Source organism: Zea mays, chromosome 5, assembly GCF_902167145.1.
Source record: "Zea mays cultivar B73 chromosome 5, Zm-B73-REFERENCE-NAM-5.0, whole genome shotgun sequence".
Taxonomy (NCBI): Eukaryota; Viridiplantae; Streptophyta; class Magnoliopsida; order Poales; family Poaceae; genus Zea; species Zea mays.
The window spans coordinates 56,666,690-56,679,689 of record NC_050100.1 but is presented as its reverse complement, the minus strand read 5'-3'; the positions used below and the strand labels follow the sequence as shown (position 1 = coordinate 56,679,689).

Here is a 13,000-nt window from a genome sequence, read left to right as displayed (position 1 = left end):
AGAAAGACGACCTCCCGTCGACAAGTTTGGTGGCTGTCTGTCTGCTGCTGGTGGTGCACGTGCACACCCTGCACTGTTCAAAAGCGTATTGGTTCGGCGACTGGGACGTACGCGTCGCGGGGTTGGTTGAATTGAATCCGGCCGGCGGCGACCCATGCAATGCAATGCAATGCATGCCTTTGAACGAAACCAGCTACTACTAGGCGTCTAATACACTATCGTGCCAAAACTACATCAGCATGTATCATGTATGTATGCTATTATTATGATGAGAAATTTCAAAGCAGCAGTAGAGCGCCTGTTTGGCCGCGCGCGTGGTCTTTTACTGTGCTGAGGGTTGTTGGGTTGCGGCCGGTCATGGCGGTGGTTTGCGTGATTGGTTTCGGGTGCATACATGCATCGCATGCACACGCGTGTGTGACTATAGATGAGCAAACGTGCCGCCCGGCACGGCACGGCCCAAATAGGCACGGCACGCCCAGGCCCACGGGCCTACCGTGCCGTGCCTGCACAGTCCTGCGTGCCTTGCAGCAGGCCCAGGCACGGCCCAGCGGGCCGTTTTTCGGGCCGGGTCAGCCCGAAAAGCCCTGGCCCAAAGCAGTGTCGGGCCAGCCCGAAGCCCGATAACATACAAAATACAGTAAAACACAATTCACACAGAAAATATACACAATATTGAGCTGTTAGTGCAATGCCGCCTCATTAAAAACCTTTCTAGGTAAAACCCACACCTCGTGAGAAACCCTAGAAAGGAAAAAAGAGTACGGCCAGCTCAGTTTATAATTCAAATGTTCAAAGTTATTACAATTTACAAGCCAAAGTATCAGGACAGGTCAAGCCAAAGTATCAGGACAGATCAAGCCTAACTGCCTAAGTATCAGACTATTAGGACAGAATGACAGATCAAGACAAAGTATCAGGACACATCAAGCCAAAGTGTTAGTAGCACCAGCATCTTCATCCAGCCAGAGGTCCTTGAAGGACTCCTCTAATTCATTGTCCACCACAGCATGTTGTGCCCGTTGTTGGCCTAGCTCCCAATCTTTGATGCACACCAACATCTCCACTGTCTCTGAGTTCAAGCGTCGTCGTCGATCCTCAAGAATCCTGCCAGACAAACTGAAAGTAGACTCCGAAGAAGTAGTTGAGGCAGGAACAGACATAATGTCTCTAGCCATAATTCAGTCTTAACATCAGCAAAATAAGTACTGTAATTATAATTGTTAGATTGAGAAAGCAGTTCAAGAACATTATACAAACCCCTCATTTTAGCTCTAGGGTCTAGAACAAATGCAAAGGAATATAACATTGGTATAGACTTCCAGTACTTCATGAACTTAGCTTTCATTGGAACAACAACATCACTTAGATTAGTATCATGTTCATGTTCATGCAAGTGGCTAGCAAATTCAAGTATGTGATGGATTACCAAAGGACTGGTGGGGTAATAAACACCAGACAAGACAACAGTTGATTCATAAAACAGCTCAAGGAACTCCAAAACCTTTTCAGCTACATACCAATGTTGTTCATTCAGTAGAGGATAGCCATAGTGTGTATTAATGAACACAGAAAACACAGACTTATATGGCAAGAGATGTTTTAGCATAAGATAAGTTGAATTCCATCTAACATCCATGTCTAAACCAAATTTTCTAGGTCTACAACCTTTTGCTCTGCAGTAATTACTAAATGAACCAATTCTCTGGTTAGAAGAGTTTAAGAAATTAATAGCAGTCCTAAACACATCTAAATAATCCTTAAGCCTTTTCAAGCCACATTTCACTATCGAGTTAATAATGTGACAGGCACAACGCTGATGAAGCACACTATAAGTTTTGTTACTGGTATCTGTTGGATCAACATCAGCACCCAAATAACCAACAAGCATAGGTGACAATGTGAGCATGGCAGTTGAATTAGAAGAAGCATTATATTCCCAGTTTCTAAAAGACCCCAAAGGAAGATCAAGTCTAGCAATCAAACGACAAAGCTCAGTTCTAGCCACTTGAGGATCATATTCCCAGTTTCTAAAAGACCCATCAGGGTTCAAAGCAAGTCTAGTTTGAACCATAGCAGCATGATCAGACTTCTTTTTACATGATTTCTGGTGCCTAAGCAAATGTCCAGTGCCAGCATTAGAATTAGCACTCAACCTAGCTTTGCAAAATTTGCAAATACCTGCAATGCGCACCTTCTTACCATTACGGTTTTCTGTGACTTCAGTGAAGTCATCCCAAACAGCAGATCCACGTTTACCAGTGCTAGAAGAAGTCAATGAATCAAGTTCATTAGAGCCAGCAGCATCACTTACCGGCCCGGGATTAGGAGTGGTATCGACACCGAACAAGGCAGCAGCAGCATCTCCCATGTCATCGACGTCATCGGGAAGCTGCCCTAACTCAACGAGCTCCTCGTTGATGGTTCTAGGGTACCGACCGTTGTCGTCGTCGTCATCCATAACCGACTTCTATCTCGGCACCGTACCTCGACGGCAGTGGCGGCACTAGCACGACTCCGTAGTCGGCCGGCGACCTACCAAAGTCCACAAGCAAGCAGCGAGGGTTAGGGTTAGGGATTGGAATGGTCAACTGGCGAGGAAGCGAGGAAGAGTGACATACCTGCCAAGCCGGAGCCCGGAGCCGGAGACGAGGGTAAAGTGCACGACGACGGACGACGCGAGAGGGAGAGCCGGAGAAGAGGAGATTAGGGTTAGGGATTGGGATGGCCGACTGGAGAGGAAGAGCCGGAGAGGGACTTATCTCTGCCAAGCCGCAGCCCGGAGCCGGAGACGATGACGGGGGACGGTGGGAGGGAGAGCCCGGAGCGGAGATTAGGGTTAGGGATTTGTGATTAGGGTTAGGGATTTCACCGATCAACCGATGCAGAGCCGGAGTCTGGAGAGGGGCGCCGCACGGAAGGGGGCCGATGACGAAGATCCGACAGAGACTACGGCGATGGCCGACGGTGAGGCGGTGAGCAGCAGAGCAGGAGGAGAGACGGAGAGGCCGAGGGCGAGAGCGAAACCGCGAGCGCGAGAGAGTGACTGAGTGAGAGAGAGGAGACGGAGAGTCGGGTCGGGAGCCGAAGCCGAGGCTATGCGCTTATGCGGTGCCGCTCCCCGTACCGGGCCGGTCCGTGCCTGCCGTTCTCTGGCGGGCCGGGCCGTGCCGCCCGGCGGGCGCACCCAGCAGCCCAGACACGGCCTGGTAAAATGGGCCGGGCTGGCCCGGGCACGAAGCCAACCGGGCCGGGCCGTGCTTGGGCCGGGCCAAAAAAACGGGCCTCGTGCCGGGCTCCCGTGCTCTGGGCTGCATGCTCATCTATATGTGTGACTGTGCTGCTGTCTGCTCATCGTATTTTTTCAGCAAATGCGTGCGGCCATACACCACCATCTGCCGCAGCGCAGTCGGAAAATAATGGTTTTGTGTGCGTGTATCTGTACATGTGCGTGGACGCTAAAGGTCGATGATGCAGAGCTCACTTTAGCTTGTTTGCTTGCTGCTTGCATACTCTCTCTCTCTCTCTCTCCACCATATCCAGCTACGGACAAGTACAGAAGTACGAATGTCACCGGAACCCGTGCAAAGAATTGCCATCTCGACAGCCTTTGTCTGACCACTTATATATATCATGCATGCATGCGCTGAACTCATCAGAGCAAGAGGGAGGAGGGACCGAGGGAGGCTGGGAGGGGCATGCATGCACGTCATGCAGTGCGTTGCACTTGAGCCAGCCAATGGGACTCCTTACTTTACTAGTTAGTCAAACGAGTACTAGCTATAGACGGCCTTTCGTAGCCAATGGGCTAGCTCGTTTTCCACGGAGATAATAGATTTATCTCTTGTTTAGTACTCGTCGTCAGCGCTGTATGATGATGATCCTCTTAAAAGTGTCGTCAGTTTCAGGACCCATCGCGGTGCCGGCCGGGCTGCATCTGATTCGCGGGAGACCAGGAAACGGCACTCCTCCTCGTCCCTTCTTCACCGCGCGCGTGCTCCCTGGCGCGGGAAAAAAATCTGGATGTAAACCCATTCATTTACGGTCCCTCGCATCTACCACGTGAAGACCCAGACCAAAATCTGTAATTTAATCAATTAGTAATTATTTTTTTTCCGTTCTGTTTATGTGGGCCTCTAGGTGTGAGGAGCTGCAAGCGAGTGAGTTTATATTCCGGAAAAAATTTCTTTGCATCCGAGATGTAAAAAATCTCTTTCACATCCTCTTACATGTACTACCCGGTGGTCTATACAAATAGAAGAAAAATAAATAACTAAAAGATTAAGTTGCAAATTTTGATTTGTTTTTGTAGATCTTAAAAGTGGTGGATGTGAGAGGTCGTAAAAGAGGTTGTTTGTATACATATTTTTTCCTTATATTCGGCAATTTTTTCCTTATATTTGTTTATGTAGAGAATTTCTCTCCGCGCACGCGCCTTTTCCTTTCCATTCATCGTCTCAGACAGACAGTCGCCAGCAACACTCCAATCGGGGACATTACCTTCCCTGCTAATCCGTCTTAGCTTTCCAATAAAAACGTCCACCTCGCTTTGATTAGCAGGATTAAACCTCCCCCCATCCTGCGCGCGTGTCTTCTTCAATCCACACACGAAACTGACCTCGTCCTCTGCCGTTTTATTTCGCTTCGCGATCGCGGGTAGGAGCAGGAGCAGGAGCGAGCGAGATAGCTGTGGTCGCCCGCCACCTGCGCTGCGCCTATAAAGCGACAAGGCTGAGCCTTCATACGCCGGCTACTTGCTTACTACTACTAGTCAATCTACTGCGTCGTCTTCCCTTCGTCTCCGACCAACGCGCGCGCGCCCATCTCCATTCCTCTCCATCGCGCGCGGCGTGGCGCATGCGATCTATGTACTAGGGCTGGGCTAGCTAGCTGCTGTGCTGGGTGCACGTACGACTCATCTCTCTCTCTCTCTCTCTTTCTCTACCGTCGTTGTACTACGTACTCCATGCACAGCACTCGTGCCATGGAGGAAGAGGGGGTCGGCAAGTCATGGCTTGCGCTGGGGATAGGCGGCGGCGATCTGATGAAGCGGAACAACCGACCACCGGTGCAGTTCGACCTGCTGTTCCCGCCGCAGAGCGTCAAGGAAGAAGGTGCCGCGAGCAAGAAGGCAGAGAAAGGCGGTGGGCGGAAGAGGCTCAAGGTTGTCACGGCCGACGAGGATGGCCGCCAGTCGCCGCACGGCGGTCCAGGCCCCAGCGACGGCTCCGGCGCAGGCGCGAGGAAGAAGCTCCGGCTCACCAATGAGCAGTCGACGCTGCTCGAGGACACCTTCCGCGCCCACAACATACTCTCCAACGTATGCATCCACATCCTCTCCCCTTCCATGGTTTCCATTCCATCTCGAATTGAAGCTCGCTCGTGTGCAAGTAGAAATCCTCATCCATGCATATATTAGGATTAGCCCGTAGTAGCGCCTGAATAATCTATTGTTCATGTCTGCATAAAGAATTTCTACTTTTTTTTGTTATTAACTGACGAACAAATGAACGTTTCATGCATTGTTGGACAGGCGCAGAAGCAGGAGCTCGCACGGCAGGTGGATCTCAGCGCCAGGCAGGTGGAAGTGTGGTTCCAGAACAGGAGAGCAAGGTATGCATTAGAAATCAGTGTACTACGAGTTTACTACATACCATGCATATGGTGAATTCAGTCTGCATGTTCTGAACTTATTGCCAAAAAATACGATCTTTTCGTCAGAACAAAGCTGAAGCAAACGGAGGTGGACTGCGAGATCCTGAAGCGCTGCTGCGAGAGCCTGACCGGCGAGAACCAGCGGCTGAGGCTGGAGCTCGCGCAGCTGCAGCGGTCAGCGGCGGCGGCGGCGGAGGCTGGGCTCTACGTCCAGTCGTCGTTCCCGCCGCTGGCCACGGCCACGGCCACGGCCAGCGTCTGCCCGTCGTGCGACAAGGTAATTGCCGTGTCGAGCGGCGGCGAGACAAGCGGCAAGAGCTCCACCAGCTACTCCTCGCGACGCGCTGGGTTCCCTTCAATAATGGGCAGTCGTTGACACCTGACCATTTGAGAGGAATGCATTTGAGACAAGTGGCCTAGCTGCCCCTCGCTTACTGCAAGCCTGCAACACGACTGCTTGCATTGTGCGCTCGTTGCGGGGAGACCTGGCCAGGCCGGTAGAGTGTGTTTGATTGGAAAGTCATCTAGAATAGAGCGGCTTCACATTTCAGTTTTTGATAATAGTCTCTATTCCACGTTTGACAGATAGAACAGAGTCGTTTTATTTTTTGTTTGGTTAAAGAGTAAAATAGAGCGGAGCTGCTCCGCTTTCTGTTTGGTTGGAGAGTCATATGAGTGTAGAGGGTAGGAGAGAAAAGAGAGCGCTCGCGTCCGAGAGAGCGCTCGCACCCGGTCATTTTTGTGGAGTGAGAGGATTTCAACTATTTATAGTAAATTTCTTATATGCAGACTCAAAGATCATTCCGCTTCTCTCTTGGTGGAAACCAAACATCCAAAAAATAATAATGAAGCTACTCTATTTTTCTTCACTCCTCAATCAAACATACCCTAATAGCATGCAAAACAATATGTATGGTCAACCTTCAACTATGACACTATGACAGTACAAGGCCGTTTCGTTTTTGAGGGAGCCGAGCCGAGCCTTGCACCTCATTGAGCCAGCCACAAAAAGCGTCGTGAGCTGCCTTCTCGTCTATCAGCCGGATGACTTAATGTACCATCACACCCACACGTCATCCATCCAAGCTGGTTCGCACGGCGGGAGTTTGCAGCAAGTTCGCACAGTTCCCGGGACTGTTTCAGAACGTGGACCGGAAGGAAATGAACAGGTAACATAACAGTTGACTCCCCCGGGGGTGACCGTACGGGCCGTAGTACTTCTAAAGTACTAGTGGAAGATCACAGTATGATAAGGGCTCTGGCGCAAGTGGCACATGAGCATCGCAGACGTATCAAGGATCAGGACGCATGCAGAAAAAAAAACAAGATTAAGGTTATGTTTGGTTCCTTTGGAAAACATTAATTGTTGCCAAACTGACCCTTATTAATTAGTATCAGCGTATAGCCATATATATATATATATATATATATATATATATATATATATATATATATATATATATATATATAACCAAACATAGTAACTAAAAATTAACAAATTACTAACATGCAAATTGGCGTGACTACATGCATAATTGGTGCTAGCTAGACGATGGGATCTTTGAGTTCATCATCCTGGAACTCAAATCGATCGTCGTGACTGATCACAACCATGCATATTTCAGATCTTCAATCTGGGAGCAGCATCTACTTTCTAGCTAAGTATAAAAGCTAGCGGGGCTAGCTAGCTTGCAAGAGCATGCACTGCATGCCACATCGATCGTATTGTAATTTGTAAACCATGCATTCTCAAATGATCACAGGTCTCAAGTCAACTGCCCACTAGTGGACCACCCAGCGCGTCACGAGGAGTAGCTGGTGGAGCTCTTGCCGCTCGTCACGGCGACGACCTTGTCGCACGACGGGCAGACGCTGGCCATGGCCGTGGCCAGCGGCGGGAACGGGAACGACGACTGGACGTAGAACCCAGCCTCCTCCGCCGCCGGCGACCGCTGCAGCTGCGCGAGCTCCAGCCTCAGCCGCTGGTTCTCGCCGGTCAGTCTCTCGCAGTAGCGCTTCAGGACCTCGCAGTCCGCCTCCGTTTGCTTCAGCTTCGTTCTGACGAAAGATCATATTTTTGCATAGCAAGTTCAGAACATGCGAGCAGCGGCGCGGCGGCGGCGGCCAGTGCAGACTAATTTCTACATACCTTGCCGTAGTAAACACGTAGTACACTGATTTCTACATACCTTGCTCTCCTGTTCTGGAACCACACTTCCACCTGCCTGGCGCTGAGATTCACCTGCCGTGCAAGCTCCTGCTTCTGAGCCTGTCCAGCATGCATATGAAACGTCGTCGTCAGTGTTTATATAACAAAAGCAGAAATTCATGGATGAGGGTTTCTACTACGGCACGAGCGAGCTTCGAGCCTTCGAGATGGAAACCATGGAAGGAAGGAGGGAAGGACGATGCATGCATACGTGGGAGAGTATGTTGTGGGCGCGGAAGGTGTCCTCGAGCAGCGTGGACTGCGCCTTGGTGAGCCGGAGCTTCTTCCTCGCGCCGCCGTGCGGCGACTGGCGGCCATCTTCGTCGGCCGTAACGACGATCTTGTGCCTCTTGCGCCCACCGCCGCCTTTCTCCGCCTGCTTCTTGCTCGCAGCAGCTACGCTCTGCGGCGGGAACGACAGCAGGTCGTCCAACTGCACCGGTGGTCGGTTATTCCGCTTCATCAGATCGCCGCCGCCGCCTATCCCCAGCCCGAGCCATGACTTCCCGACCCCCTCTTCCTCCATGGCACGAGTGCAGCTGTACATGGAGTACGTACGACGACGGTAGGGAGAGAGCTGAGAGCCTGAGATGTACGTGCACACAGCAGCTATCTACCTAGCGGCCCAGCCCTAGTACATAGATTGCATGCGCCACCGCGCGCGATGGAGAGGAATGAAGATGGGCCGGCGGGACTCGGGACTACGGGAAGAGAAGACGACGCAGTAGATTGACTAGTGGTGGTAAGTAAGCAAGTAGCCGGCGTATGAAGGCTCAGCCTTGTTGCTTTATAGGCGCAGCAGGTGGCGGGCGACTACAACTATCTCGCGAAGCGAAAACGGCAGAGGCCGGATGGAGGACGAAGTCAGTTTCGTGTGTGGATTGAAGAAGAAGACACGGCGCAGGGTGGGGTTAGAGATGTTAATCCTCCTAATCAAAGCGAGGCTGACGTTTTTATTTGAACGCAAAGACGGATTAGCAGGAAGGTAATGTCCCCGATTGGACGTACTACTGTTTTGTTTGAGACGACGACGAATGGAAAGGCGGTGAAGAAGAGACCAGCTAGCTGCGCTATAGGCAGGATCGGAGGGCCGTTTCCTGGTCCCCCGCGAATCGATCAGATCGATGGTCGGTCCTGAAACTGACGACGACACGTGCACTTTAAGAGGATCATCATCATATCGCGCTGACGGCGTGCAACAAGAAATCTATCTCCGTGGGAAACGAGCTAGCCCATTAATTGGCTACGAACGTACGTACGAAAGGCCTTGTATGAACCGTACACTGGGGAAAAAACACGAAAGCTGGGTGGTGAGCGTTTTGCTCAAGTGCAACGCACTCCATGACGTGCATGCATCATGCATGTAAGCTCCGGCCCCCTTCCCTCTTGCTCTGATGGGTCGTCTCTTGCATTGGTTGGCCCGCCCCGCCGTCCTCCCATGGAGGCAAAGTTCAGCGCATGCATGCATTATAAGCTCTGCTCAGGTGTACGTGCGTGCATGACGGTGAACAATCCACGTACGCGCGCCTGGTCTATAGACACATATATAGATGGTATATACACGCATCGGTACGCATATTTGTAAATTAAAGCAGGAACAATGTAACGGAACGGAAGTCAGGGCTCTCCAGAACACACAAGTCAGGAAAAAGCTGCCGAGATGAGACAATTTTCGCACCACACACTTGTTCCGCCGACATTCGTACTGCTGTACTTGTCCGTATAGTATCTGGATATATACAGATACAGATAGAGAGAGTCAGAGAGAGAGTAGTCTGCAACCAAACAAGCTAAGTGAGCTCTGCATCGTCGACCTTTAGCAAGACACACATACACGCACACACAAGCCATTATTTTCCGACTGCGCTGCGGCAGATAGTATATGACCGCAGCACGCATTTGCTGAAAATCTGATATGAGCAGACGCCAGCACACGTGTACATCATGCACCCGAAACCAATCACGCAATAAACCAGCAGAACAGCAAGTAGCTCAAGTGTACTAATATATATAAAGTAACCCGCCATGCATGACGGACAAGCTAGCTCTACTGCTTTGAATTTCTCGTGGTAATAATATACATACATGTTGATGATGTTTTTGGTAATGATAGTGTATTGTATTATTCCGTTAGATGGCTAGCTAGCTAGCTAGCTGGTTCGTTCTGCTGTAAATTAGTGGAAACGAGTTCATGTATATTTATGAAGGCCGGTGCAAGCCAAGTGATGTGTTCCTTGGCGAGATAACTGCAGCACCCCTTGGATTGATTACATACAAAATGTCACATTTTCTAGCACTCCCCTTTGATCAATCTAACTTCGTTTGATCGTCCTTCGGCTGTTCTTCCAAGATATTATTCTCCTCAAAAACACTGCGGGGAAAATAAGGAGTACACCATGCTTTTGGATTATGAGTAAAACTCACACTGATTTCCAAAAGAAAATATGCATGTAATCTCATTCCTTTGTGTCATTTAGATATCGGAAGATATTCTTAATTCCAACCCAATGTCGTTTGGTAGGAGCAGAACTGTATCTTGCTAGCAAATTTACTACAAAAGCAATATCCAGCCGGGTATGACTAGCAAGGTACATTAATGCACTAACGACATTAAGATATGGGAACTCTGGTCCCAATATCCGTTCTTCATCATTTGACCACCATAGGAGTCTTTGAAGGTTAAGACATATTCATATTGAATTTTTCTAATACCTTTTGGGTATATGTACTTTGATATACAAGGGTTCCAGAAGGTAAATGCTCAAGTTGAAGACCTAAGCAAAATTTGGTTTTACCCAAACCTTTCATCTCAAATTCTGTCGTCAAATGATGACGCGCTTCAATATCAAGTTTATTTTCTATGATGTTAAGATCATCAACATGAACTGATATGACACAATATTACACTTTGGATCTTTTGGTGAAGACACACGGGCAATCATCATTTTTCGTGTATCACTTACGTAAAAGGACTTCACTCGATCGGTCATACCACATTATGCTGTTTTGGTTCATGTTTTACGCTGAAATCCGTTCGAGCCATAACCCATATACTATCATACGCGCGATTTTCACGTCGTAATTCGGACCGCATTTGTTGTTACAAAACGAAACGACGATTTATGCAAAAATTCGTGCTCATTTACGTTGTTCTGGTTCACGTTTTACACTAAAATCTGTCCGATCCAAAACTCGCGCACGGTCGGACGCGCGCGATTTTCGCGCCGTAATTTCCGGCCACATTCGTCGTTCCGAAGCAGATCTAGAATTTATGCTAAAATTTGTACTCATTTACGCTGTTTTGGTTCATGTTTTACACTAAAATCTGCCCAAGCCAGAATCAACATACGATCAGACGCACACATGTATGTCACGTGGGTATACCTAACTAGGGCTTTCTCCATATATATATATATAGGCTATTGGTAATGGAAGTCCAGGATTTTCAATAGGCATGGGAAGCCCCAGCCAAGGTAGTGGTCACACGCGTGGTCAGGTCGGGCCAGTGGGGCGCGTGCGTCCGCGCGATTGTGAGGCACGTTTATGCATGTGTAAACATGTGTTATGTTTTGTATAAACACAAGGTGCGCACGTGGTGGGATTGAGTTGGGATGAACGAAGGTGGGCCAACGTCGTGTTCGCTGGTCGGGTAGTTGGTTCCTACTCGTGTTTATGCTAGCATATTTAATGGTCCAAACTTGCATACCAGGAAAGCGGCAACAAACTTTTCATTGGTTCGTTCATGTGGGTCCACGTATCACCGTGATTAGCGCGCCCACGAAGCTGGAAGTTACCGCATATATCAGAACAGAAGATATAGAGCTAATCGTGCGTGGGAGCTCAGGCGGATTTCAGCGTAAAACGTGAACCAAAACATCGTAAATGGGTATGAATTTTAGTGTAAATCATCGATCTATTTGAAAGGGAAATGTGCCCTTGGGCCATTTCTAAGTATTTTGGTGATTGAGTGCCAACACAAGTGCTTAAATGTGAAATCATGCTTGTGGATGGACAAAGTGCAAATCAAGAGCAAAGGTATATTTCTATGTCTTAGTACATTGGTTTTGTGTACTAATATACTTGTCTAAGTATTGGAAACAGGAAGAAAAAGAAAAGAAAAGAGTTGGCTGTGTACAGCCAAGGGGCTGTTTCGGTCTGGGGCACCGGACTGTCCGGTGGTGCACCGGACAGTGTCCGGTGCGCCAGGCTGCCTCGGCCGAAGAGGCCGCTCTCGGGAATTTAGCTGACGGCGTACGGCTAAAATTCACCGGACTGTCCGGTGTGCACCGGACTGTCCGGTGTGCACCGGACTGTCCGGTGAGTCAACGGTCGCCAGGGCCAACTGAAAGTTGCCTAGAGGGGGGGGTGAATAGGCAAGTTAAAACTTTTTCAACAAAAACTAGAAGCAAACTGGGTAAAACTGAATTGATCTCGAAATTCACCCAGTTAACTTTGGAAATGAGATGTTCTAAATGATCCACAGGGTTCAAAGTAGTAGATCTGAGAATGGCACTTCTCAAAATCCACACACCAAAAAGATATAAACAAATCTTCCAAGCAATGGTGAGAGAACGAAGAACACAAACAAACACAATGAGCAAGAACACAAGAGACACAAGATTTATCCCGAGGTTCGGTCACACCACCAAGGTGCCCTACTTCCTCGTTGAGGCGCCCACAAAGAGCCGGGTCTCTTTCAACCCTAATCCTCCCTTTGCCGACCACAAAGGTCAAGCTCACACACTAATCTTTGCTCAAACGAGCGGGTAATACAAACTTTCTTGTGGTCTTCCACAAGATTTGGAGACTCACAAGAGACACCTAGTCGTCTAGGAGCTACAAGCTCCAAGAGTAATGAATCCACAAAGAACTCGATGTAGTACCAAAGCTCGAATCAAGAAGAAGAGCAAGAGAGATTTAGAGATGAAGCACAAAACCGCAGCTCTCAAGCTCACTCAAAGATTTCTCTCCAAAGATTTGAAATGGGAGAGGCAAGAGATGTGTGAGAGAGAGTGAGAGGTGTTTCTCAAGTTGGAAATGGAGTTCAAATCGTGCTCTTGGCTATGGGGAGAGAGGTAGGAGGTAGTATATATAGTGGGAGCTCAAAACTAGCCGTTGGACTAAAAAATCCGTTGA

The 13,000-nt window shown here is 49.0% G+C and overlaps 2 protein-coding genes across 2 annotated transcripts; one reads left to right on the top strand and one right to left on the bottom strand.

Moving 5' to 3' along the window:
- Nucleotides 1-4,776: 4,776 nt before the first annotated feature.
- LOC103626388 (homeobox-leucine zipper protein HOX18) lies at nucleotides 4,777-6,031 on the top strand. The gene is made up of 3 exons (XM_008646787.2): nucleotides 4,777-5,320; nucleotides 5,534-5,613; nucleotides 5,722-6,031. The coding sequence occupies exons 1-3, from the start codon at nucleotides 4,967-4,969 to the stop codon at nucleotides 6,029-6,031; spliced, it is 744 nt and encodes a 247-aa protein (XP_008645009.1). The 5' UTR covers nucleotides 4,777-4,966.
- A 1,202-nt stretch (nucleotides 6,032-7,233) lies between these two features.
- LOC103626389 (homeobox-leucine zipper protein HOX18) lies at nucleotides 7,234-8,600 on the bottom strand. The gene is made up of 3 exons (XM_008646788.3): nucleotides 8,076-8,600; nucleotides 7,845-7,924; nucleotides 7,234-7,713 (listed from the first exon to the last, which is right to left on the bottom strand). Exons 1-3 carry the CDS (start codon nucleotides 8,409-8,411, stop codon nucleotides 7,458-7,460), a joined length of 672 nt encoding a protein of 223 aa, XP_008645010.1. The 5' UTR covers nucleotides 8,412-8,600; the 3' UTR covers nucleotides 7,234-7,457.
- Nucleotides 8,601-13,000: the final 4,400 nt, after the last annotated feature.